The 25,561-nt window shown below is 45.6% G+C and overlaps 1 protein-coding gene across 4 annotated transcripts in view; it reads right to left on the minus strand.

Annotated features, from left to right (window-relative positions):
- Positions 1-19,035: 19,035 nt before the first annotated feature.
- Positions 19,036-25,561, minus strand: part of DZANK1 (double zinc ribbon and ankyrin repeat domains 1) — a 60,837-nt gene continuing 54,311 nt past the window's right edge. For all 4 annotated transcript variants that reach the window (XM_032419280.1, XM_032419283.1, XM_032419279.1 and 1 more), the window contains exons 19-22: positions 23,452-23,532; positions 22,824-22,951; positions 19,826-19,900; positions 19,036-19,395 (exon numbers count right to left, since the gene is read on the minus strand). In XM_032419280.1, the coding sequence (XP_032275171.1) occupies positions 19,272-19,395; positions 19,826-19,900; positions 22,824-22,951; positions 23,452-23,532 (408 nt within the window). In that variant the 3' untranslated portion in view covers positions 19,036-19,271. The remainder of the gene's footprint in view (positions 19,396-19,825; positions 19,901-22,823; positions 22,952-23,451; positions 23,533-25,561) is intronic.

A 25,561-nucleotide genomic window follows, 5' to 3' on the forward strand; every position in this document is an offset into this window, starting at 1 on the left:
GCACACTTCAGCTAAATGTGAAGTCATCATACCTTCTTACTGCAGAACTTTGAAAAACAGCGTGTAAGAAGCTTGGGAGGGGGCTTGAGTAACAGATTTCAGCTCATCTTAGGCCTCAGAGAGAGGCTTTCCATCTTGTGGTCTTGCATTTGGGTTTACCCTTGGCCAGGTTTCATTAAAGAGAGATGTGGGGACTTGAGGAAAGAGAGATATGGTCAAAGCCACGGGCGATACCAGAAGTCTGAAAGGACAAAAAGGTGCCTGAGCCTGGCTGTGACTTTATTTTAGGCGTCCTTCTTCAGGGGTGCCTCCAGATGCGCCCGGCAGAGGACTGGCTCAGACTGGCACGTGTGCGCCTTAAATTCTCCGCATGCGCTACACTCGCTGTCTCTCCACAAGTCATGGCACATCCAACTGAATGGCAGTCACACTTCACTCCATTCTTTCTGTCCCCAAAGGGCAGGTACATGCTAATTGTTCACCGAATACTTTTTGATTGGATAAGTTCAATTTCCCTGTAAAGTTGGACTCTGATTTTAAGGAATTTAAGAAGAAAGCCGGAGAAGCAGGTGAAATAAGATTCCTCCTTTCACAAGAGATATTTCCCAAGGTATCTCTTGGTATATAAAACCAGTAAAACCAGGATATCATTTTTACAAGGAGATAGATTTCAATATATTATTGAACAAAAATATTTATGTAAAATAGTCTATGTGTAGAGAGATGTTTAGAAAACTATCTCTGGGGTTGCCTGGGTGGCTCAGACGGTAAAGCTCTTGATTTCAGCTCACGTCATGATCTCAGGGTCCTGGGATCGAGCCCCATGTCAGGCTCCGTGCTTAGCGGGGAGTGAGAGTCTCTCCCTCTCCCTCTGCCCCTCCCCCTCCCCCAACCCCCCACTCATGTGCGCTCTCTCTAAAATAAATAAATAAATCTTTAAAAAATAAAACTGTCATCGATGAAATATCATTGATGGTGGTATTTCGGCAATTCTTCTTTGAGTTTTCTGTATTGTTTTAGTTTTTTACAACAAACACATAATGGTTTACACAATTATTTCTATAAGAGAAACAGTAAATTACTTAGACTGTCAACATTTGATGAGGCTTAAATATCTACCTTAACTATAAATGTGGCTAATGTAATACTACATTACCTGTCTTAGAACAACACATAAACCCACAAAAACAGGATATTATTTGAATTTAAAATACTTATTTTGAAATTTTTAAGTTATAAAAGAGTCGACACCCAAATACTTTATAGTTTACTGACATACATACTTTTATTTTTATCTACAAACTTACAGCAGAATTATCAGATAAAAAAAAAGAAATATGTTTTTCAAACCTCATGGCCAAGATACCCCTGCCACAAAGCCTACAGTTTGGCTGGGAAACTTTGCCCATACCAACCACACAATATATTACATCAACAACCATTTTCGAGAACCTGCCACATGCCAGAAACTGGAATTAGGCACAAGATGCAGTGCGCACATATGTTCAGTGTCCCAGGGAGATGGGCATATGGCCAAGCCAGTTCAACACGGACTGGTCACTTCCGCTGGAGGGAAAAGCAGAGGCCGTTGCGGCAGGTGGTGGAGGAATGGCGGGGCAGCCGCAGGTGTGCAGGCCCAGAGCTGAGAGAGCATGCCCAGGTAACTTTTTCGGGCCCAGGTACAGTCTCAGTGAGGAGCAGCAAGGAGAGAGGCTGGAGTGATGGCTGCAGCCGCTAATCTAGGAGTCACTGCCAACGTGGGGAAGGCATTTGGATTTCTCATGAGGACAACTGTGGGCTACCTGGAGAAAGGCAGGACACAGGCAGGACAGGAGGAAGGAAGCTATGAGGGGCCTGGAGGGGTGGATGGGGGCCTGAGCAAGGTGCCGGGTTGGGACCCTGGAGCCTGGCATCCTAGCAGGTGCAGTGTGGGGGGTCCCAGCCACAGGTGCAGCTGGAGGCTCAAGAACGATGGGCTGGAGTGGCCTCTGGGGGGTAGGGGGTGGTGTGTGTTAGAGAGCCAAGCCGAAGTATCTGAAAGCCCGCTACGCCCAAGTCAAAGGTTCCAGGAAAGAGAACAAGATGTAGGGGATGAAATGAGACGCTAATTCATTCCAAGAGGAAAGAAAGTGTGTAGTGATGGTCCATATGTAGAGGAGGAAGCTGTAGAACACAGTAACTCTCGAAAGACACAACCTGAAAGTTACAGGCCTTCAGGCCTGAGGAATAACCTGAGCAGCGGAAGTGGCTCCCAGCTGGATCCAAGGCAGGCAGGGATTTCTGTCTGACTGGAAGCCTGGGTGCAAGCTGCTGGTCTCACTCGTGCAGGCAATGAACACCATGACTGGTTGAGGGTATTTGCAACAGGAATTGTTCCCTGGTGGGAAGCAGAAGGAATGCAGTGTCTCCAGACCCGACAGACAGGATGGGGGCCAAGTGGATCCAGGCCACCTGCAGCCCCTTCCCCACCGTGACACTTGAGAGCGACAATCAGAACCACTGGCTCCAGGCAGCATCTGCTTTCCCCCTGGGACTTTAGGTCTTGAGAAAGAGTTCAACATGCTGCTTCCTTCAGCAGGAAAGCTTTGCTGCAAAGTCAGCAAGGCGAAACCAGGCGCTTGTGACTTAGTGGTTCCCCGTTCTGAACCACGATCCTTATCTTTTTGGCCTGGAATCAAGTTCATTGATGGAAAACATTGAAGAGCGTGGTGTAGTCTCTACTGCTGTATAACCTATTACTACTACAAAAGTAGCTGCTTACAACAACCCACATTTATTATCCCAGAGTCCCCGTGGGTCAGGAGTCTGGGCACAGCTTAGCTGAGACCTCCGCTCGGGGTCTCACCGGGCCGAAGTCAAGATGTCACCTGGGGCTGTGATCTCATCTGAGGCTCAGGATTCTTTTCTAAATTCACTGGCTGTTGGCAGAATTCAGTTCCTGGCGGTGGTAGAACTGAAACCTTCAAATCCCAGAGGTTGTACACCAGTCCTCCCACAACATGGCAGTTTGCTTCTTCGAGACCAACAGAAGAGAATCTCTGCTGTTTCAAATCTCTGACCTCTAGACGCTCTTTTAAAGGGTTCCCCTGATTAGGTCAGACCCACCCAAGATGACGGCAGAGTCTTCCCACTTTTGCCATACAACATAATTTAATCATGGGAGTGGGCATCCCCTCATCTTCACAGGCCCTCCTGGCAGGGGGCTACATAAGAATGTGACTCACTGGGAGTCACCTTAGAACTATGCCTTCCACACCTGGTCTCCAGCACTGTGTAACTCCAGTTTGAAAGAAAAGAAGGAATACAGTCCTGGAACATCCAAGGGAAAACAAACAACAAATTAAAGCAGTGTGTTAGGGTTCTCCAGAGAAACAGAGCCAACAGTACAGGATGGGAGGGAGAGAGATTTATTGTAAGAAATAGGCTCATGTTATTACGAAGCCTGGGGATCCTCATGACATGCCATCTGCAAGCTGGAGGCCCAGGAAAGCCGGTGATACAGTTCCAGTTTGAGTCCAAAGTCCTGAGAGCCAGGAGCACCAACAGTGTAAGTCCCAGTCCAAGGACACGAAAAGATTGATATCCCAGGTCAATAGTCAGGCAGGCAGTGAAGTCTCCCTTCCTCCATCTTTTTGTTCTATCCAGCCCTCAACAGATTGGGTGATGCCCACCACATTGGAGAGGACCATCTGCTTCACTCAGTGCCCCAACTCAAACACTAGTCTCATCCAGAAACACCCTCACAGACACACCCAGAGATAATGTTTAACCAAATATCTGGGCACTCCATGACCCAGTCAGGTTGATCCATGAAATGAACTATCCATCACAGGGAGCTTCTTCAAAGACGGGCATGGTGGCTGGGGGTGGGTGCCGGGAGAGCAAAGGGGAGGAAAATAGGAAATCATGTGTGAAGCTACATTTCTCTGTGCACGTTGATAGAGTCTTGGCCCATCTCAGATTCTGCCTAACTCACTCCACCCCCACATGTGGGGTATGAGAGTGGGTACCCAGGATACACAGGGACGGTTAGGAGATGGGGTGGGACTTAGATGGAAGAAGAGCCTGGGGTTGCTTGTCTTGCTGAGCAGTGGAATGTCGTGGGCAGGCAGTCTGAAATAGGAGAGCACCTGAAACTTCAGTGGGCATCTGTGATTTTTTTTTCCGATTACCATCTAAAGATAACATTGATTGTGGAAAGGTGGAAAGAGAAGAGGGGAATCAGGTAAATTAAATTACATTTCTTTAATGTGAGGAGTCAGATCCAGATATATTTGTTGTATAAATGCTGATTTGAAAATAGCTAAGGGGCGGAGGGGGTGGAGCAAGATGGCGGAGGAGTAGGAGACCTGGATTTCGTCTGGTCTCAGGAATTCAGCTGGATAGGGATCAAACCATTCTGAACACCTACGACTCAACAGGAGATCAAAGAAAAGAAAAGCAACAACTCTCTGAACAGAAAAGCGACCACTTTCTGGAAGGTAGGACGTGCGGAGAAGTGAATCTGAGGCGATATTCGGGAGGATAGACGGTGGGGGAGGGGGCCTCCATCAGCAGCTTCTGGCAAGTGATAGAGCCGCTGAGCACAAAATCGGAACTTTTAGAAGTCGGCTCCGCTGAGGGACATCACTCCAGTGGCTAAGCGGGGGGTGGAACCCTCACGGGACAGTGTGGTCTCAGGACCCTCGGGGTCACAGAAAGACCGGGGGTGCCTGAGTGCAGCATAGCTCCCAGGTATCGGAGCGGGGAAGCCGGCTGCAGAGACGGAGCCAAGGAGTGGGCTCTCAGCTCGGGGTTGTCATAAACCGTGATCCGCGGCACAGTCGGGCCACTGCTCCTCCAGCAGGGACCCAACAAGCGGCAGATCCGGGGAGACTCCCCTTCCTCCCCTGGGAGGAGCGGTGCGGGAGCACACGGCAGGGATCTGCTGGGTTTGGAGACTCCACACGGGGTCGGGTGCCAGAGATAGAAACGCTCGGTCACAGGCCAGGTGAGCACGGAGTGCGGCCGGAGACCGGGGAGACGGGAGTGACTGACTGCTTTTCTCTGGGGGCTCACTGAGGAGCAGGGCCCCGAGTTCTCGGCTCCTCCGGGGCGGAGATTGGGAGGCCGCCATTTTCACTCTCCTCCTCCAAAGCCAAATGGAAAGCTTGCAGGGAACAAAAGCTCCTGAGAGCAAACCCGAGCAGATTACTTAGCCCGGACCTGGCAAGGGCGGGGCAATTCCGCCTCCGGCAAAGACATTTGGGAACCACGGCAACAGGCCCCTCCCCCAGAAGATCAGCAAGAACAGCCAGCCAAGAGCAAGTTTACCGATCAATGAGAACGGCAGAACTCCAGCGCTAGGGGAATACTGCACATAGAATCCATGGCTTTTTTACCATGATTCTTCAGTCTTTCAAAGTTAATTTTTTTTTTAACTTTTTTTTTTGAATTTTTCTTTCTCCCTTTTTCAACCAACATCTTATCAATCCCTTTTTAAAAAAAACATTTTTATTTTTCATTTTTAGAGTCATATTCTATCCCTTCATCGTAGTTACCTGTATTTTTGGCATATATATATAAGTTGTTCTCTCCTTAAAATTTTGAGATAGTTTCTTCTACCACATCAAAATATACCCTAAATCTCTAGCATATGGTTTTTTTCTACTCCCCTGCCTGATCACATTCTCTCCTTTTTCTTTTCTTTTTTTTTTAAATCCTCTTCTTTCTTTTTTCAAACAACTTCTTATCAATTCCTTTTATAAAATTTTTTATAATTTCCATCTTTACAGTCATATTCCATCCCTTCATCATATCAACTCTTATTTTTGTACATATATAAGTTTTTCTTTCTTTAAAATTTTGGGAGGCACTTTCTTCTAACAGACCAAAATACACCCAAAATCTAGTGTGTGGCACTGATCTATATACCAGCCTGATCATATTGGATCATATCTGGTTTTTTTGTTTTGTTTTGTTCTGTTTTTGTTTGTTTTTATCTTTTTCTTTTTCTTTTTCTTTTTTTTTTTTTCCTTTTTTCTCTCTTTCCCTTTCTTTTCCCACAGCTTCAGGTCTTTTCTGATTTGTTTAGAGTATATTTTCTGGGGACGTTGTTACCCTGTTAGCATTTTGTTCTCTTATTAATCTATTCTCCTCTGGACAAAATGACAAGATGGAAAAAATCACCTCAACAAAAAGAACAAGAGGTAGTACCGACTGCCAGGGACCTACTCAATACAGACATTAGTACGATGTCAGATCTAGAGTTCAGAATCATCACTTTAAAGATACTAGCTGGGCTTGAAAAAAACATGGAAGTTATTAGAGAAACACTTTCTGGAGAAGTAAAAGAACTAAAATCTAACCAAGTCGAAATCAAAAAGGCTATTAATGAGGTGCAATCAAATATGGGGGCGCTAACTGCTAGGATAAATGAGGCAGAAGAAAGAATCAGTGATATAGAAGACCAAATGATGGAAAATAAAGAAGCTGAGAAAAAGAGAGATAAACAACTACTGGATCACGAGGGCAGAATTCGAGAGATAAACGATACCATAAGACGAAACAACATTAGAATAATTGGGATCCCAGAAGAAGAAGAAAGAGAGAGAGGGGCAGAAGGTATAATGGAGCAAATTATAGCAGAGAACTTCCCTAATTTGGGGAAGGAAACAGGCATCAAAATCCAGGAAGCACAGAGAACCCCTCTCAAAATCAATAAAAATAGGTCAACACCCCGACATCTAAGAGTAAAACTTATGAGTCTCAGAGACAAAGAGAAAATCCTGAAAGCAGCTCGGGAGAAGAGATAATGTAACCTACAATGGTAGAAACATTAGATCGGCAACAGACCTATCCACAGAGACCTGGCAGGCCAGAAAGGACTGGCAGGATATATTCAGAGCACTAAATGAGAAAAATATGCAGCCAAGAATACTATATCCAGCTAGGCTGTCATTGAAAATAGACAGAGAGATAAAAAGCTTCCAGGACAAACAAAAACTAAAGGAATTTGCAAACACAAAACAGCCCTACAAGAAATATTGAAAGGGGTCCTCTAAGCAAAGAGAGAGCCTAAAAGCAACATAGACCAGAAAGGAACAGAGACAATATATAGTAACAGTCACCTTACAGGCAATACAATGGCACTAAATTCCTATCTTTCAATAGTTATCCTGAATGTAAATGGGCTAAATGCCCCAATCAAAAGACACAGGCTATCAGATTGGATTAAAAAACAAGACCCATCGATATGTTGTCTGCAAGAGACTCATTTTAGACCCAAAGACACCCCCAGATTGAAAGTGAGGGGGTGAAAAACCATTTACCATGCTAATGGACACCAAAAGAAAGCTGGTGTGGCAATCCTTATATCAGACAAATTAGATTTTAAACCAAAGACTGTAATAAGAGATGAGGAAGGACACTATATCCTACTTAAAGGGTCTATCCAACAACAAGATCTAACAATTGTAAATATCTATGCCCATAACATGGGAGCAGCCAATTATATAAGGCAATTAATAACAAAAGCAAAGAAACACATTGACAACAATACAATAATAGTGGGGGACTTTAACACCCCCCTCACTGAAATGGACAGATCGTCTAAGCAAAAGATCAACAAGGAAATAAAGGCTTTAAATGACACACTGGACCAAATGGACTTCACAGACATATTCAGAATATTCCATCCCAAAGCAACGGAATACACATTCTTCTCTAGTGCCCATGGAACATTCTCCAGAATCGATCACATCCTAGGTCATAAATCAGGTCTCAACAGGTACCAAAAGATTGGGATCATTCCCTGCCTATTTTCAGACCACAGTGCTTTGAAACTAGAACTCAATCACAAGAGGAAAGTTGGAAAGAACTCAAATACATGGAGGCTAAAGAGCATCCTACTAAAGAACGAATGGGTCAACCAGGAAATTAAAGAAGAATTTTAAAAATTCATGGAAGCCAATGAAAATGAAAACACAACTGTTCAAAATCTTTGGGATGCAGCAAAGGCAGTCCTAACAGGAAAGTATATAGCAATACAAGCCTTTCTCAAGAAACAAGAAAGGTCTCAAGTACACAACCTAACCCTACACCTAAAGGAGCTGGAGAAAGAACAGCAAATAAAGCCTAAACCCAGCAGGAGAAGAGAAATAATAAAGATCAGAGCAGAAATCAATGAAATAGAAACTAAAAGAACAGTAGAACAGATCAACGAAACTAGGAGCTGGTTCTTTGAAAGAATTAACAAGATTGATAAACCCCTAGCCAGACTTATCAAAAAGAAAAGAGAAATGACCCAAATCAACAAAATCATGAATGAAAGAGGAGAGATCACAACCAACACCAAAGAAATACAAACAATTATAAGAACATATTATGAGGGCGCCTGGGTGGCTCAGTTGGTTAAGCGACTGCCTTCAGCTCAGGTCATGATCCCAGGGTCCTGAGATTGAGTCCCACATCGGGCTCCCGGCTCAGCGGGGAGCCTGCTTCTCCCTCTGACCCTCTCCCCTCTCATGCTGTTTCTCTCCTGCTCACTCTCTAATAAATAAATAAATAAATAAATAATCTTTAAAAAAAAAAAAGAACATATTATGAACAACACTATGCCAGCAAATCAGATAACTTGGAAGAAATGGATGCATTCCTAGAGATTATCAACTACCAAAACTGAACCAGGAAGAAATAGAAAACCTGAACAGACCTATAACCACTAAGGAAATTGAAGCAGTCATCAAAAATCTCCCAACAAACAAAAGCCCAGGGCCAGATGGCTTCCCAGGGGAATTCTACCAAACATTTCAAGAAGAATTAATACCTATTCTTCTGAAACTGTTCCAAAAAATAGAAATGGAAGGAAAACTTCCAAACTCGTTTTATGAGGCCACCATTACCTTGATCCCAAAACCAGACAAAGACCCCATCAAAAAGGAGAATTACAGACCAATATCCCTGATGAACATGGATGCAAAAATTCTCACCAAAATACTAGCCAGTAGGATCCAACAGTACATTAAAAGGAGTATTCACCACGACCAAGTGGGATTTATCCCTGGGCTGCGAGGTTGGTTCAACATCCGCAAATCAATCAACGTGATACAATACATTAACAAAAGAAAGAACAAGAACCATATGATCCTCTCAATAGATGCAGAAAAAGCATTTGACAAAGTACAGCATCCTTTCTTTTTTTTTTTTTTAAAGATTTTATTTATTTATTTGACAGAGAGAGACACAGCAAGAGAGGGAACACAAGCAGGGGGAGTGGGAGAGGGAGAAGCAGGCTTCCCACTGAGCAGGGAGCCCGATGTGGGGCTCGATCCCAGGACCCTGAGATCATGACCTGAGCCGAAGGCAGACGCTTAACAGCTGAGCCACCCAGGCGCTCCTACAGCATCCTTTCTTGATCAAAACTCTTCAGAGTATAGGCATAGAAGGTACATACCTCAATATCATAAAAGCCATCTATGAAAAACCTACAGCGAATATCATTCTCAATGGGGAAAAACTGAGAGCTTCCCCCTAAGGTCAGGAACGCGGCAGAGATGTCCACTATCACCACTGCTATTCAACATAGTATTAGAAGTCCTAGCCACAGCAATCAGACAACAAAAAGAAATCAAAGGCATCCAAATTGGCAAAGAAGAAGTCAACTCTCACTCTTTGCAGATGATATGATACTTTATGTGGAATACCCAAAAGACTCCACCCCAAAACTTCTAGAACTCATACAGAAATTCAGTAAAGTGGCAGGATATAAAATCAATGCACAGAAGTCAGTGGCATTCCTATACACCAACAGCAAGACAGAAGAAAGAGAAATTAAGGAGTCAATCCCATTTACAATTGCACCCAAAACCATAAGATACCTAGGCATAAATCTAACCAAAGAGGCAAAGGATCTGTACTCAGAAAACTATAAAATACTCATGAAAGAAAATGAGGAAGACTCAAAGAAATGGAAAAACGTTCCATGCTCATGGATTGGAAGAACAAATATTGTGAAGATGTCAATCCTACCTAGAGCAATCTACACATTCAATGCAATCCCCATCAAAATACCATCCACTTTTTTCAAAGAAATGGAACAAATAATCCTAAAATTTGTATGGAACCAGAAAAGACCCCGAATAGCCAGAGGAATGTTGAAAAAGAAAAGCAAAGCTGGCGGCATCACAATTCTGGACTTCCAGCTCTATTACAAAGCTGTCATCATCAAGACAGTATGGTACTGGCACAAAAACAGGCACATAGATCAATGGAACAGAATAGAGAGCCCAGAAATGGACCCTCAACTCTATGGTCAACTAATCTTTGACAAAGCAGGAAAGAATGTCCAATGGAAAAAAGACAGTCTCTTCAACAAATGGTATTGGGAAAACTGGATAGCCACATGCAGAAGAATGAAACTGGACCATTTCCTTACACCACACACAAAAATAGACTCCAAATGGTTGAAAGACCTAAATGTGAGACAGGAGTCCATCAAAATCCTAAAGGAGAACACAGGCAGCAACCTCTTCGACCTCAGCCGCAGCAACTTCTTCCTAGAAACGTCACTAAAGGCAAGGGTACCAAGGGCAAAAATGAACTATTGGGACTTCATCAAGATAAACATCTTTTGCATAGCAAAAGAAACAGTCAACAAAACCAAAAGACAACCGACAGAATGGGAGAAGATATTTGCAAATAACATATCAGATAAAGGGCTAGTACCCAAAATCTATAAAGAACTTATCAAACTCAACACCCAAAGAACAAATAATCCAATCAAGAAATGGGCAGAAGACATGAACAGATATTTCTGGAAAGAAGACATCCAAATGGCCAACAGACACATGGAAAAGTGCTCAACATCGCTCAGCATCAGGGAAATCCAAATCAAAACCTCAATGAGATATCACCTCACACCAGTCAGAATGGCTAAAATTAACAAGTCAGGAAACGACAGATGTTGGCGGGGATGCGGAGAAAGGGGAACCCTCCTACACTGTTGGTGGGAATGCAAGCTGGTGCAGCCACTCTGAAAAACAGTATGGAGGTTCCTCAAAAAGTTGAAAATAGAGCTACCATATGATCCAGCAATTGCACTACTGGGTATTTACCCCAAAGATACAAATGTAGGGACCCGAAGGGGTATGGGCACCCCGCTGTTTATAGCAGCAATGTCCACAATAGCCAAACTGTGGAAAGAGCCAAGATGTCCATCGACAGATGAATGGATAAAGAAGATGTGGTATATATATACAATGGAATATTATGCAGCCATCAAAAGGAATGAGATCTTGCCATTTGCAACAATGTGGATGGAACTGGAGGGTATTATGCTGAGCGAAATAAGTCAATCAGAGAAAGACATGTATCATATGACCTCACTGATATGAGGAATTCTTCATCTCAGGAAACAAACTGAGGGTTGCTGGAGTGGGGGGGTGGGGTGGGAGGGATGGGGTGACTGGGTGATAGATACTGGGGAGGGTATGTGCTCTGGTAAGCGCTGTGAATTGTGCAAGACTGTTGAATCTCAGATCTGTACCTATGAAACAAATAATGCAATATATGTTAAGAAAAAAAAAAAGAAGAGGATAGCAGGAGGGGAAGAATGAAGGGGGGGAAATCGGAGGGGTAGACGAACCATGAGATACGATGGACTCTGAAAAACAAACTGAGGGTTCTAGAGGGGAGGGGGAGGAGGATGGGTTAGCCTGGTGATGGGTATTAAAGAGGGCACGTTCTGCATGGAGCACTGGGTGTTATGCACAAACAATGAATCATGGAACACTACATCTAAAACTAGTGATGTAATGTATGGGGATTAACATAACAATAAAAAAATTTAAAAAAAAATAGCTAAGGGGCGCCTGGGTGGCTCAGTCGTTAAGCGTCTGCCTTCGGCTCAGGTCATGATCCCAGGGTCCTGGGATCGAGCCCCACATCAGGCTCCCTGGTCTGCGGGAAGCCTGCTTCTCCCTCTCCCACTCCCCCTGCTTGTGTTCCCTCTCTCGCTGTGTCTCTATCAAATAAATAAAATCTTTAAAAAAAAAAAACTAATAAGGTGTTGATATCTAATTCTTTTTTTAAAAGATTTATTTAGTTATTTAGTTATTTATTTAGTTATTTTAGAGAGAGAGAGAGCATGAGTGGGAGGGGCAGAGAAAGAGGGAGAGAGAGAATCTGTGAGCGCAGAGCCCAAAGTGGGACTCGATCTCATGACTCTGAGATCACAATCAGAGCTGAAACCAAAAGTCAGACGCTCAACCGACTGCACCACCCAGGTGCCCCGATATTTAACTCTTAATACTTTATTGATACATACTTTTTAAACATTTGTGTATTTATCTACATCATAACCTTCTGCTCCAGGTAGCCAAGAATGAAAAAAGGAAGTGTTTTCTGAAGCTGATTGACAACTACCACGGAATGTAAACACTTATTTTCTAGCCAGTCTACTAATTGACTCTTACCAATTCATTCTGTTTACTTACTCGTGGAAGCACCCAACTTCCAAAATGGCCCCCTCATGGTCCTCACCTTCTGGTATTCGTGTCTTTGTGTGGTTGCCTCTCACACTGAAGAGAGCTGACCACGATAGGAAGCAGCGGAATTGATGGTGTGTAATTCCAATTGTAGGTGATAAAAAACAAGCGTCTTCTGCCTTGGTCTCTCTTAGATTGCTCACCTGAGGGGAGTGGGCCACTGTGTTGTGAGGCCACTCAAGCAGCCCATGGAGAAGCCCACACCAGGAAGAATGGAGGCCTCCTCACAAAACCAGCAGCACATGAGCAAGCCATCTGGAAGCCTATCCTCCAGCCCCAGCCAAGATTTCAGAAGACTGAGGCCCTGACCAGCTTTTTTAGGGCAACCTCATGAAATATCCCAAATCAGAACCACCCAGCTCAGCTGCTTCTGAATTCTTAACCCACAGAACTGCCAGATAGTAAGGCTTTATTATTTTAACAAAGTTTTGGAGTAATTAGTTATGCAGCAATAAAAACCTAATGTAATTAAATATTTACTGAGCATCTCTTGTTTGCCAGGCCCTGGGTCGAGAGATAGCAGATGGCAATTTTCCTGCAAGGGAAGTGGAGGGTCTACAGTGAGCTGTGGGCACCGACCGTGGTGGAAATGTCAAAATGTCAGCTGGAGCAGGGAGGGGGTGAAGAGTCTAGAATTTCTGAGCAAATAGGGCTGTTGAGGTAAGATGGTGGTATTAAATGAGCTCAGAGCAAGCCCTCTCTAAAGACAACAAAATTATGAGCAAATAAGTAAAAATACACACACACAAAAACCTCACACAATTCAAATTTTAGAGTAAGGGGTGTCCAGAGATAGAAGTTTCTGGAAGTTATGTGTCTCATACTCCATGAGGCTAACGTCTCCCTTAACAAAGCAGTCTAAGGGAAGGGTTCTTTTTTTTTTTTTTTAAGATTTTATTTATTTATTTGACAGAGAGAGACACAGCAAGAGAGGGAACACAAGCAGGGGGAGTGGGAGAGGGAGAAGCAGACTTCCTGCCGAGCAGGGAGCCCGATGCGGGGCTCGATCCCAGGACTCTGGGATCATGACCTGAGCCGAAGGCAGACGCTTAACAACTGAGCCAGCCAGGCGCCCCTAAGGGAAGGGTTCTAAAAATCTCTAATACTGTCCCAAATTTGAAAACAACTGAGAAACAGAATATACTTGCCTAAAGAAAGGCATGAATGTCCCTCTAACAGCAATCTGTTCTTAACAACTACATGGTCAGAAGAGAAAAGAATGAACCAGATTTCACCAGTTTCTTTTTCCATGCTTGGAGAGAGTAGGAAAGGGAATTTCAGGTGGAACAAGAAAAAATAAGAAAAGCACCCACAACAGCCAGGGATGAGAATGTGAGTCAAGCCTACTAGTGGACATTTTACAGAAAATCATATTTGAGAATGCTGCTCTCTTCTGCAAAATCAGAAAGGATTTGGGAACTCCTCCCAAGGATCGCCTCTTTTCCTTCTGTTTGATGGGGGGAAGGAAGTTTCTACTGAGCAGATGCAGGATAAAGTGGGGGAGGGGGCTTGAGGAGAGAAGAATAAAATTTTTCATGTTGAGAGTTGGGGTCAGAAGTAGAATTTCTGGGGCACCTGAGTGGCTCAGTAGGTTAAGCATCTGCCTTTGGCTCAGGTCATGATCCCAGGGTCCTGGGATCGAGCCCTGCATCGGGATCCCTGCTCAGTGGGGAGTCTGCTTCTCCCTCTCCCCCCTCCCCACTCATGCTCTTTCTCTTTCTCTCTTGCTCGCTCTCTCTCCCTCAAATAAATAAATAAAATCTTAAAAAAAAAAAAAGTAGAATTTCTGAGGTTCTAACTGCATTGGAAGTAATTAATCTAAAAATTGAACCATTTATTACCACCCAGCTGGAAACATGGGGACCCCAGATCAGGGGCCTGGAAACTGCCATTTATATAAAAATTACAGTAAATAATAAGTGTTAGATTCATATCCACTAAATGTTTTTTTTTTAAAACTCAAGGTGATTCCTGATTGAGCCGACCTCTGTCTATTTCCAGGCCACTTCATTTATTTATTTATTTTTTAATTTTTTTAAAAGATTTTGTTTATTTATTTGACTGAGAGAGACACAGCGAGAGAGGGAACACAAGTAGGGGGAGTGGGAGAGGGAGAAGCAGGCTTCCTGCCGAGCAGGGAGCCCGATGCGGGGCTCGATCCCAGGACCCTGGGATCATGGAAGGCAGATGCTTAACGACTGAGCCACCCAGGAACCCCCAGGCCACCTCATTTAAAGTAACTCCCCCCTCCCCTATCCTGGGAAGGGTCCTGGTGGTGGGTTAGGGGTCTGATAGCAAAGCAGACATGAATGTTAGGTCACTCTGGTCCTTCTCTGAGGACATGTTTGGGGACCGGGTGGGCCGGAGTGGGGAGAAAGGGGTTCAGCTTTGCCAGAAAGTTATCTTCAGCCCTCACTACTTGGGCATTTGCAGGAAGTGAGGCTCTTGCTACTCCGAGCAGCTCTACGTTCACACAAATTGAAATAGTGGCGGCCAAACGAGAAGTTAACAACCGATCTGAATATAAAAACACAAAAGAAGGATGATGAAAATTGTATGACCCCAAAATCCAGGCAACTGGCCGAAAAAAAATGTGTAGCCTTATGCAAAAAAAGGACACAAAATGTACGTGTGTGTATTATTGATTTTATTCAATTTGGGGGTAGGAGAAAGAATCAATAATCAATGACTTTGTAACAGAGGCTGAGATGGTCCTTTTTTTATGCGTCATCTTGCCTGGGCTCCGGTCCTCAGTTATTCACACACTAATCTAGGTGTTGCCAGAACTGTATTTTGTATTGTGATTAAAGTTCTTAGCTGACTTGAAGAAAGGGAGATCATCCTAGCAGGTCTGGGTCGGCCTGATTCAATGGGCTGCAAGCCCTGAAGGAAAGAGATCTCCCTGGAGAAGAAGGAGTTCTGCTGGTGGGCAGCAGCTTCAGCCGTCCGTGCCTGAGCAGTGCCAGCCCACCCTTCCTGACACCCGCCCTGCGATTGGGGACTTGCCCAGCTGGCCTCCACAACCACCTACGCCCGTCCCTTGCAGTGAGTCTCTTGATACACATCTCCTGCGAGTCCTGCTTCTCCGTCTGAGCCCTGACTGATACAGAGCCCCAAGATTTATGCCTACAACTCATGAGACCCTGAGTTATATTGAAAGCCTTCTCCCAAATCTGCACAAAATATTTCACTCCTGTGTTTTATAAAGCACTCCAAAATACTCGGAAAAAATAGAAGATTATAACATTTGTGAGTCTAGCATTACCCTGGTTCCAAAACAAATAGCAAAAGTAAATAGAGTTCCATTTCAATTAATAAAAAGACATAATAACCCTGAGCAGATTGTTAGCAAATAAAATCCGGGAGTGGAATTCAGTGAGAATGTGTTATATTTATCCCAGCAATGAAGGCTTTATTTAAAAAGACACTATCAATGCAACTCACTCATGGGGAAAAATCAATTTAATGGATGCTGAAAATCATTAACATACAGTTTTTATCCCATCAGGATTCGTAGTAAGTTGGGAATCAGTGGAAATGAAATTTGGCTACTAGAAAACTTATGTATGTGGCTGGCATTATATATCTACTGGATACTGCTGCTCTAGATCCTAGAAAATATTCTGATTCTAGAGGATATATTTCTCCAAATCAATAAGAAAAATATAAGGTACTCAACTGGCCAATAAACACGTGGGAATTCATTCACATGGATGGTCAGTGGGGGGAATTTGGCAAACTCCAAGGCCACTAGAGCCCTGTGGGGATATGGGATGAAGCCACAAAGTGAGGGTGGCTCCTCCAAGAGTTGCCGCTGAGCCTCAGGAGGAGTCTGCAGCGAATCCAGATGCAGGGAGGTCGCCGTGGCCTGAGCCACCAGGTACCGGATGCTCAGCTAATTGTCACTCCATGTAGCACCCGGCACCCTGAGCATCAACCACTGAGCCTGCAGGGTGGGCGCTCTGAGGTCAGTGTCACTGCCGCCCTCCCTGGCATCCCGGGACTGGCTGGCTGGTGGGTGGGGGCAGCTCCCACAGACTTCCCCCTTCCGGCAGCCTGGGTCAGGGACCCATGCCGTGCACTCCGTGGTATACACAGAGGGGCATCCTCCGCACGCCCCTCAGGGCAGCGCTGACTACCTGGGGATAGGGAATGCGGGCAGCAGGAAGAGCAGCAGACTGCCTCCAGTCATTAGCAGAGAGCTGCCTGGCCTGAAGTCACAGCTGTCCTGGGGCAGGGGTGGTCCGGTGACTGAGCTCCAGCTGTCCGGGCACAGCGGGATGATGGACAATCCTCCTCCCCAGCGCCCTGCCCCAGGGCCGGCTGCAGCTTTGTGGGGGCTGTGTCTGTGTTGATGTCTCCTGCCGTACCACCCCCTTCTTCCTTCCACAAGGGCTGATCCCCCATAAACACGCATCCTCTTCTCCCCCCATCCCCAGCTGTCTCAGTCTGTTTCTGGAGAGCCCAGCCTGGGATGCCTGGAACAAGCTCCATGCCAAAGGGCACCAGGGTCTCCTGCAGGTCACCTGTGACCATGAGGAGGGAGGAGGGAGACTGGGCCCACAGGTTCCGGTTTGTCCTCGCTCTTCACTCTCGGCACCCACCTTTCCTTCCCCACTGCGGCCCTGCTGAGGTACAGGGGCTCCTGGCCTGTGACCAGCCTCACTCACTCACTCCCACGACTGCATGCAGTCCGGTCCTTCATTACCCCTTACTCAGCATCACTATGGCGGTTCTGCTCCCATTTCAAGCCTTGATACAGGGACCCGAGGAAAAGAAAATAAAACGTCACGAAGGACAAGAAATAACATGAATTTTGAAATCAGAAAGGCCTTGCCTGTAACATGTGTTTAACTTTACTTTTCCTGAAAACATGGAGTTCAATGTTTATATAATGCTTTACATAACCCTCCAGGATTTCATCAGAGAGTTCCTGGATCTGAACCTATGTTCTTGCATCTTGAGCCACCTGTTCGCTCTGTACATGAGGCTTGAGGGAAACCCAAAGGGGATTTTTGCTGGCAGTGGCCTTTAGCGAAAGGCAAGAGCCCTGGTAGATGTCGGGTGTGCGCTTTGCCTCGCAGGTACAAGGGCAGGCCCTGCCCCCAGGAAGCGTGGAAACCCAGGAACAGTGGAGATGTGCTTCCCGCACTCAGGGCATGGAAGTTACCCGAGAGCTCCCAGAGGGGCCTCCCCTGTTCCCTGAGCTCTGGGCAAAATGGTCTTGAACTCCCTACCCTCCTCCCTGAGTGTCAAACCCAGAGCCTGTAGGGTGAGCCGCAGCACCATCTGGGGCCCTCACCCACCTTCCTAGCGTGAGGGCCGCACTTCGCTTCCGCCTTTGGAATCTGGAACCTCGTGCCGTCACTCCTGCGGCCCACCCTGCGTCGAACCATAACGGCAGAGAAGTCTGGGCGGGGTCGTACTGCACCGGCTGAGCTGACACAGTGCACACCGCCCCGACTCAGGGACCCTGCTTACCGTGCCGCAGCACCCCAACACAGACGGCCGAGTGCGACAGGGGCCGGCCAGTGCCCCCCAACCCCGCGTGGGGGCATCACTTCCAGCGACTCTGCGCCTGGCCCCGCCCCCCCCACTGCAGACAGTCGCTCCCACAGGAAAGCAGTGCGGGTAGTGATGACAGCAACCACTCAGCAAAGTCGGTTATTTATTGTGCGGAATTAATCATTCAGAATTAATAAATATTCCAACAACACACTTCAACAGAAACTATTTAGGGACTGCACGACTGCAGCGCTATCACCCGAGGACTGAAATAACAATCTGAAAAAAGACGTAAGTCAAAATGACACATTTCCTGCAGATGGCTGATTCAAGGCTTGTTTGTCAACCAAAGAACAAACCATAACAATAGGAATATTGATGAGCTCAACATCAGAAACAACATTTTTAAAATAAACTTGATCTTTATGTACTCACTTGGAACCACCTACGAGATATATTAAGGAAAAGAACAAGATGCAACACATCGGAAGAGTGTGTGGTTTGCTAGTACTTGTCTTAAAGAGGGCAAAGAACATATCTGTTATCTATATTTGTATTTTGTGTAAACCCTCTATGTGCAGATGCATATATTATATACATGTGCTTATATAATCCTATACTATTTCTGGAAGGACACAGATGACACTGGTATCATTGGTGCCTCTGAGGAGGGGATGTGGGTGGCTGTGGGACAGGGATGGCAGAGTTTTTACTACATAACACTTCATGCTTTTTAGCTTTGAATCATGTGCAATTATTATCTACTGAAAAACAAATTTATTTTTTAAAATTTTTAAAAGATTTATTCATTTATTTGAGAGAGAGCACCCGCTTGCACAAGTTCAGGGAGAGGGGTAGAGGAGAGCGAGAGAGAATCTTATGAGCAGACTCCATGCTGAGCATGGAGCCCGACGCGGGGCTTGATCTCAGGACCCTGAGATCACGACCTGGGCCAAAACCAAGAGTTGCCACTTAACCAAAGGCACCACCCAGGCGTCCCCTGGAAAATAAATTTAAAAGAAAATTCTAAAATAAGCAGCAAGAAAACCTTTAAAAAATATATGTTAAGTTTGTCACCATTCACAGCATATTGGGAAATGCCCACATGGTGGCTTACAGTGTCATATTAAAAAAAAAAGTCTTATGAGTTCCTCTCAACCTCAATTCTCAAACCACAAATACACATCTCAGAAAGAAACAAAGAAGAGCCAGAACTGGATGGTCCTGTGCAGGCCCTTAGGTCTAAGAGTCATCCAGGCCGAGCTTAGCAGCAAAGAGCGAGGTGACGACATCATCCCCAGTTTGCAGAGCCAGGTCATACGGTGTCTGGCCATTCATGTTCTTCTTTTGGATGCTTGCATTGCATCTGCCAAGGGAATGGGCATGAATAGAAGAACTCAGGCACTTGAACCTGAGGGCCTGGCTCTTCCCTGACACAGAGGCCAGTCTGGGAGCCTCCTGGCCCCACCTTCCTAAACCTATCCCCAAGAGGCCACTATGACCCCCACTCTCAAAGGAGGCTCTACCCTGAGACCTTTTGAGGGGCTCTGTGATTTCAACACGTTCAATTGCCAATCCTGCCCATTGGCTCCCATTGCATCGAAGTCCTACAACCAAGTATGTTTGGTGGGGGGACAACATCTTCATTGTGCTTTTAAGAGCCCTCAGTGCTGGGGACCCACAGTGGGATGGTGGCTGTCATTCACAGGGTTAACTGTTCAGGAACTAGGGCCTTCTGAAAGCATCATAGGTCAGCAGGGGCCCTCAGAAGTCTCCCCCAGAGGCCGGAAACATACCGCAGTAAAGCAGCGACACACTCCCTTCCTGCCAGGCCAAGCAGAGTTGCTTCATGAAGAGCTGTATTTTGGAGCCTGTTTGGGGGGGGAGAAAATCATCCTGCTAAAGCAGTTGTAATGCAGGATGCTGTGGGCCGCGGACAAAGTCACACCGATGACGCCAACCCTCCTTTACCTTTCGTCTTTCCTTTCTCCCTGGTAGCACAACTGTTTGTTGCTTCACCCCTCATGGTCTTTGGGTCTTTATTAGGCATTTACCACTAGAACTTATATGTATTCCCGGGGTTGCCACATCTCCTGAGTAGACGCATGATCTTCTTTCATAACCCCCTCTAAACTGAGAGCAGAGCGCAACTTCCATTTATGAGGTGGGGAGGGGGCACCATGGCTGGATTTTCTGTGTAACCACAGTTCAGTCTGGGGAAGTAATGAATTGTGACTGCCGACTCTAACTCTGTACACTGCTCTGACTCCAACAGGGCAAGGACGCTAGAGGGGACACCCTCTTCTGTTCAGAGCAGAGGCGATACCTGTGAGTCTGTTCCTCTGAGTAGCTTGGTGTTATATCACCAGACCTTCTAGAACGTGTTTTGTACAGCAGGTACACCACGGTGTTCTGTGAATTTGTGTTTTAAAGAAACTCTACTATGAATGCACAAACTACTCAAACGGTTTATTCAAATCTAAGTATCATGGTAGATGAAGGTACATTCTCTCTTCGTAAATCATGAATTACCTAATAGACTAACTCTCCACAGTTGAACTCTAAGAAGCAGACTGATGGTTACATCCACCCCTCCCGGCTACTGGGGCAGAACTAAGAGACAGAATGTTTGAAATTGCCAGTGAAGGAGGGTAGCTGTTGTCCAAAAGCAAATGGCACTTCTCTTTGCCCATCTCTTAGCGAGACCTTGAATCTGTGTTCTTGAAATCTGCCAATAAGAGGAATCAGCTTTGGTGGAGGATGTGTACCTCTCCTTAGCCATCCCTTTGGGTTGAATATGAGTGTATTCTGGTAGGAAAGAGACAAACATTGGAAACAGAAACACTAGGGAGGGGCTTTCTGCTACCTGCCAAGCCAGTGGACAGAAGTTACCTGGTGTAGAGACCACCTACGCTGCTTCTCTCCACTAGTCAAACAAGCTGGGAATGCAGTGAGGAAGAGTTTTTTAATCCTTGTTTGCTAAGGAACAATTCACTGAACCTTTTTTATGGGAAAGCCAGATCTCTGGATGGCTTGTGCCTGAGGAGCAGTAGGATAGATGGAGTCCTGAGGTCATGTTCCTGGATCTACAGAGGTCCAGCCAGGGGGTAGAGGCCAGGCTGACCCAGGTCTAAACACTTCGAACTAACAAATATAAAGCAGACAGCAGAGTTGGCTCTCAGTGGAGAAATCTGCTTTCTTCTACTGGCATAAACTAAAGGGGAAGAAGAGATCTCTGTGCTCTATTTTGAGGGAGGGCTCTGGTCTAGCTTTCCTCCCTCCCCCTCCATGTGAGCTAGATTCTGCTAACCATGCTAATGCAGTGGGAGTGACAACGGGCTATTACACACTGTTCAGACAGATGGTACAACCGCAGAGTTAGACTTAGTAGAGATCACGTGTGGGTAAATGTCAATTTATAGAATGGTAATGAAGTAAGAATGGAAACTGAGGAACAGCAAGGAAAAACAGGTAATCTGTTCCATGTCCAGAGTAGTCCAGAGTAGTTTCTTCCTCTCAGCGGGACTTCTCATAAGCATCAATTCAAAATCTGTTCAAGAGATTCTGTATCAACCACAGACATTATACATAAGTGCTCCAAGAAAAGCTTGTCTGAATTGTACAAATATAAAATACACCTTCGTGCCAAACATGGTGGCATTATTTTTATGAATAATGATAACCCAAGTGTGGGACAAATGAAGAAGCTGACAGAGTATGAAGAATGTGAACCCCAGGGAAAGGTGAACAAGTAAATTCCAGCCACCAAATATGTCCACCAAATGGGCCAAAGGTTCTGCTCTAAAATAAAACTAAAAAGAGGTGGTGTCTACCTGATATAGCTGTCCTATTGGGCAGAAACATAACAGTGCACACAGAAAAATTAACTGGCATATATTGTGAATAAAAACACTGGAGGAAAAGTTGAGACAGAGGAAAACAGAAGCAAAGCTATCTAACTTTGGCTCTGCGTGCTGGCTTGACACACTCAGCAGCACGATTCCCTGGCGGGCCTCGATCTGGTCTCAGAAGTAGGTCAAGGGGCAGCAGGGTCAGATGGCTGCAGGACCCCTAGAGAACTCCCAGTTTGGCAACTTGGTTGGCAGGCTATTAGCAGTTAACATGTGGAACCCGTCCTCAAGAAACTGTCCACCCCACGTTTCCAAAGTAATTTCAGAGAACAACAGAATCCCAAGGCTGCGAGAGGTCAAGAGGCAGGAGAGGCCCGAGACCAGGGAAGTGACAGAAGTACCCAACAGGACTTGGTATCTGTCCATCCTACTTCCCAGCTGGGGAAACCAAGGCACCAGATCATGTAGTGAACTTGGATGTGCAGTGTCACCCCCAGTGTGTCAACATCCAGAGACAACCGGATAAGGTTTTCTTTGTACAGTAACTTCATGGCTACATTTCCATAGGGACTACACTGGGCCCGCTCTTCTCTTAGCAAACTCAACCGTTCAGATCATGATGAAAATAATGTGGCTTAACATCCCAAGGGTGAAGGATTTGCCGGCCCCCGCTCAGTGTAAACTCGTGAGCTAACAAAATTTATCATCATTTATAAAAGCTACAAAAAATTCAGCAATCCAATAATCCACTTAAAAAGATTTGTTTTGCCCAGGTTTGAAAAATAGTGGCAGTGAAGTCTCTTATTAAGGCCCAAATGGGTTAAGATGGTTCCCGAGCAGTGCCAATGGATCGGGGCGTGCGTGTGGCTGGACGCTGCTAGAGCAGGGCCCCGAGGCGGCAGCTGGCCACGCCAGGACTCTCCTTTGATGGCGTCTTACTTACGGGCCCCAGCGCTGCTCCGTGTCTGCTCCTCTCTGCACGAGAACTGGAATCACTTCGGGGCGCGTGTTCACAACAGCCACGGTAATCACGGGTCGCTCTTCACTGTCCCTGCAGTTGGGGTCTGCTCCCTGCAGCATAAGGGAAAGGACAGACTTGCCGCAAACCCTGCTCTCAGCAGCATGCAGCTGCCATCCTGCGAAGTGTAATGCACATGCTTGCCGGAACTAAACTGCTTTACATCAAAAGAGAAGAGAATCAGGACACCCAAGATCTAACCGCCCTAACTCAGGTGATAAAACTTCTGCTCCCCCCATCAGGAGGGGCAGGCACCCCCCGAGCCTCGCTTCTTTAGGAAACATGAAGGTCACATGGGGTCACAGGCCAGGGATTCTGTCCACCTTTATGCACATTATTTGGGCTCATATGACTTCTCTTTGCTATAAAAACTAGCAACCAGGAACAATTACTGAAAAGTTCTTGACTGGCCATTTAGTCCACTTCCAGGCAGTTTTAAATGAAATGGCACTGTGGTTATCACAATACTGAACAAGACTTGCATCTGAAAGAGACAGAGGTGAAATGCAAGGCTGAAATCCTCAGAGAGACTTGTTCTTTGAGTTGTACTTACCTCCTCAAGCAGCTGTTCAATCACAGAGACTCTCCCTTCCCCTGTAGGTCCGACTTCCTTCAGCAGGAGCCTGTTTTCAGGCTGCAGGGTTACACAAGGTCATTTCCACCGCCGTGAAATAGCACTGTCCCCCTTGCCCAGACCCAATTCCCAAGGCAAACACTTCCTCTCTAAGGTTAAGTTCTGAGCTTCAGGGACAGGTGAGTGTGAGCGTGTGTGTGTGTGTGTGAGCGTGTGTGTGGTCTTCTACACCAGCAGCACAAAAAAAACCTAGCTAATGTAAATCTTGCTGGTCTCTGAAACCTTGTCTCGGGGAAGGATACCACATTGACACTGTTTTATCTTTATAAAGGACAGGGATGCAATGAGAAACCTCACCACCCCAGAAACCCCACACTAGTTTTATTACAAAGGAAATAAATATTCCTAAGAAACGCAACCAGGTGAATCCTAATATTTCCTCTGCACACTTTTATAAAGTGTTCAGAATCAGCCTAAGTATGACTGTTCAGAAAATGTGCTCACCTGAGGCATGAGTGAACTGATAAAGTCGAATCTTGTTTGGGGGAAGGAAAAGCTCTCACCTATCATCAGAAATCTGAAGAATTTATTATATGCTCTGTTTTCAAAATGTGATGAAATTCCCCTTTCTATGCAATCTTTCTTTACATAAAGGATTGCAAATGCTGGTTGCTACAAGGCTAAAGATGAAGAGACAGTCTAGAAAGCCAGAGACACTGCTTTCAGTATGTTTCCACCACTGGATCTGAGGGTGACCTGGGGTGGTTGGTCCCAGGACTCCCGTTTTCCTGTCTGTAAAGTAGAAATAATATATCTACCCCCTCCTGTCTTTCTGGGGAGCCATTAGGATGAGGACATTGGTCAAGGCCTGTGAGCCTTCTGGAAGAAGATCCCGGGTTCAAGCTGTGTCCCTTCCTCCCCCTACTCTAAGGTGATTAGCTTGGAACAAGGTACTCTAATAAGTGAACCCCTAGAAAGTCTGGGGGGGCACATTTGTTCTTACTGAATTCCATTCCTTATGGAAACTTATACTAGAATGCACTAGAATGTCACCCGCATGAGGTCTGAGACCTTTATAGCTTTTGTTCATGATTTATTTTCACCACTGAAAACTGTGCCTGGTATATGTATGCTCCAAATAACCACTGAATGAGTGAACCACTGGATGCTGTTATTATTTGTCTGATACTTATCCCCTAAACACAAATGAGAAAATAAAGGCACATAGCAATGGGGAGATTTGGGTCACATACAGTGTAAGTGGGTGTAGTCTCCAAAACTGTTAAAGTTTATGCAACGCTATACTTCTCTTCTACTCAATATTTTAAACTGAGAGAAGGCCAAGAGTGCAAGGAATTATACACAATACATGTTAATATAATTCTAAGGTCTTCTTCCCAAATTTATTGGTGTTTATGAGATGCAAAGCATGTGGTGGGAAAACCCAAGATGAGGCGAGAAGTCACCTGCCTTTGGAGAAATCATGATACAAGCTGGACACCAGTATACACACCCCTGAGGGCGCCCTGAGGGCCTGGCTCCATGGAAGGTGGAGGAAAGAACCCACACGTGCCCATCTTCATCTTGGGGGAGACCCAGGCTTTGGGCTTGTTGCTAAGCACATCTGTCCTCCCTACTACAGCCAAAGAGGACTGACTGAAAGGCAAGGTGAGTGGCTGAACAAGGGCACCCACTGTCTCTTTCTCCAAAGCTCCAGTTAAAAGTGTTCAGTGTTCATGGCCTGTATTTTTGAAAAACAAAACTCTTAACAGCTGTGGGAAACTCTGGAAGGGTGCCATCAGTGGATCGGGAATTGTGAGGAATTCCAAAGATTGGAAGTAGCTGGAATTTGGCTGAGAGGGAAAACAAAGCAAAGAAAAACCAGCTGAAGATGCCAGAGATAGTAGTCTGTTCCGTCCAGGGAGCCCTGCAGAAGCTGAGTTAATCAACAAGGAGGGCCAGTGTTGGGCGCAGGCTGGATTCATGAGCGTTCTACGAAAGGGCTTTGCTGGTGAGTGGCTGAGATGAGTGGTGTCCTCCTCTCTCTCCTGGGCTCTCTGCTTAAAGCCTGGTAACTTTTTTTCCAGAG

Source organism: Phoca vitulina, unplaced genomic scaffold, assembly GCF_004348235.1.
Source record: "Phoca vitulina isolate PV1807 unplaced genomic scaffold, GSC_HSeal_1.0 scaffold22, whole genome shotgun sequence".
NCBI lineage: Eukaryota > Metazoa > Chordata > Mammalia > Carnivora > Phocidae > Phoca > Phoca vitulina.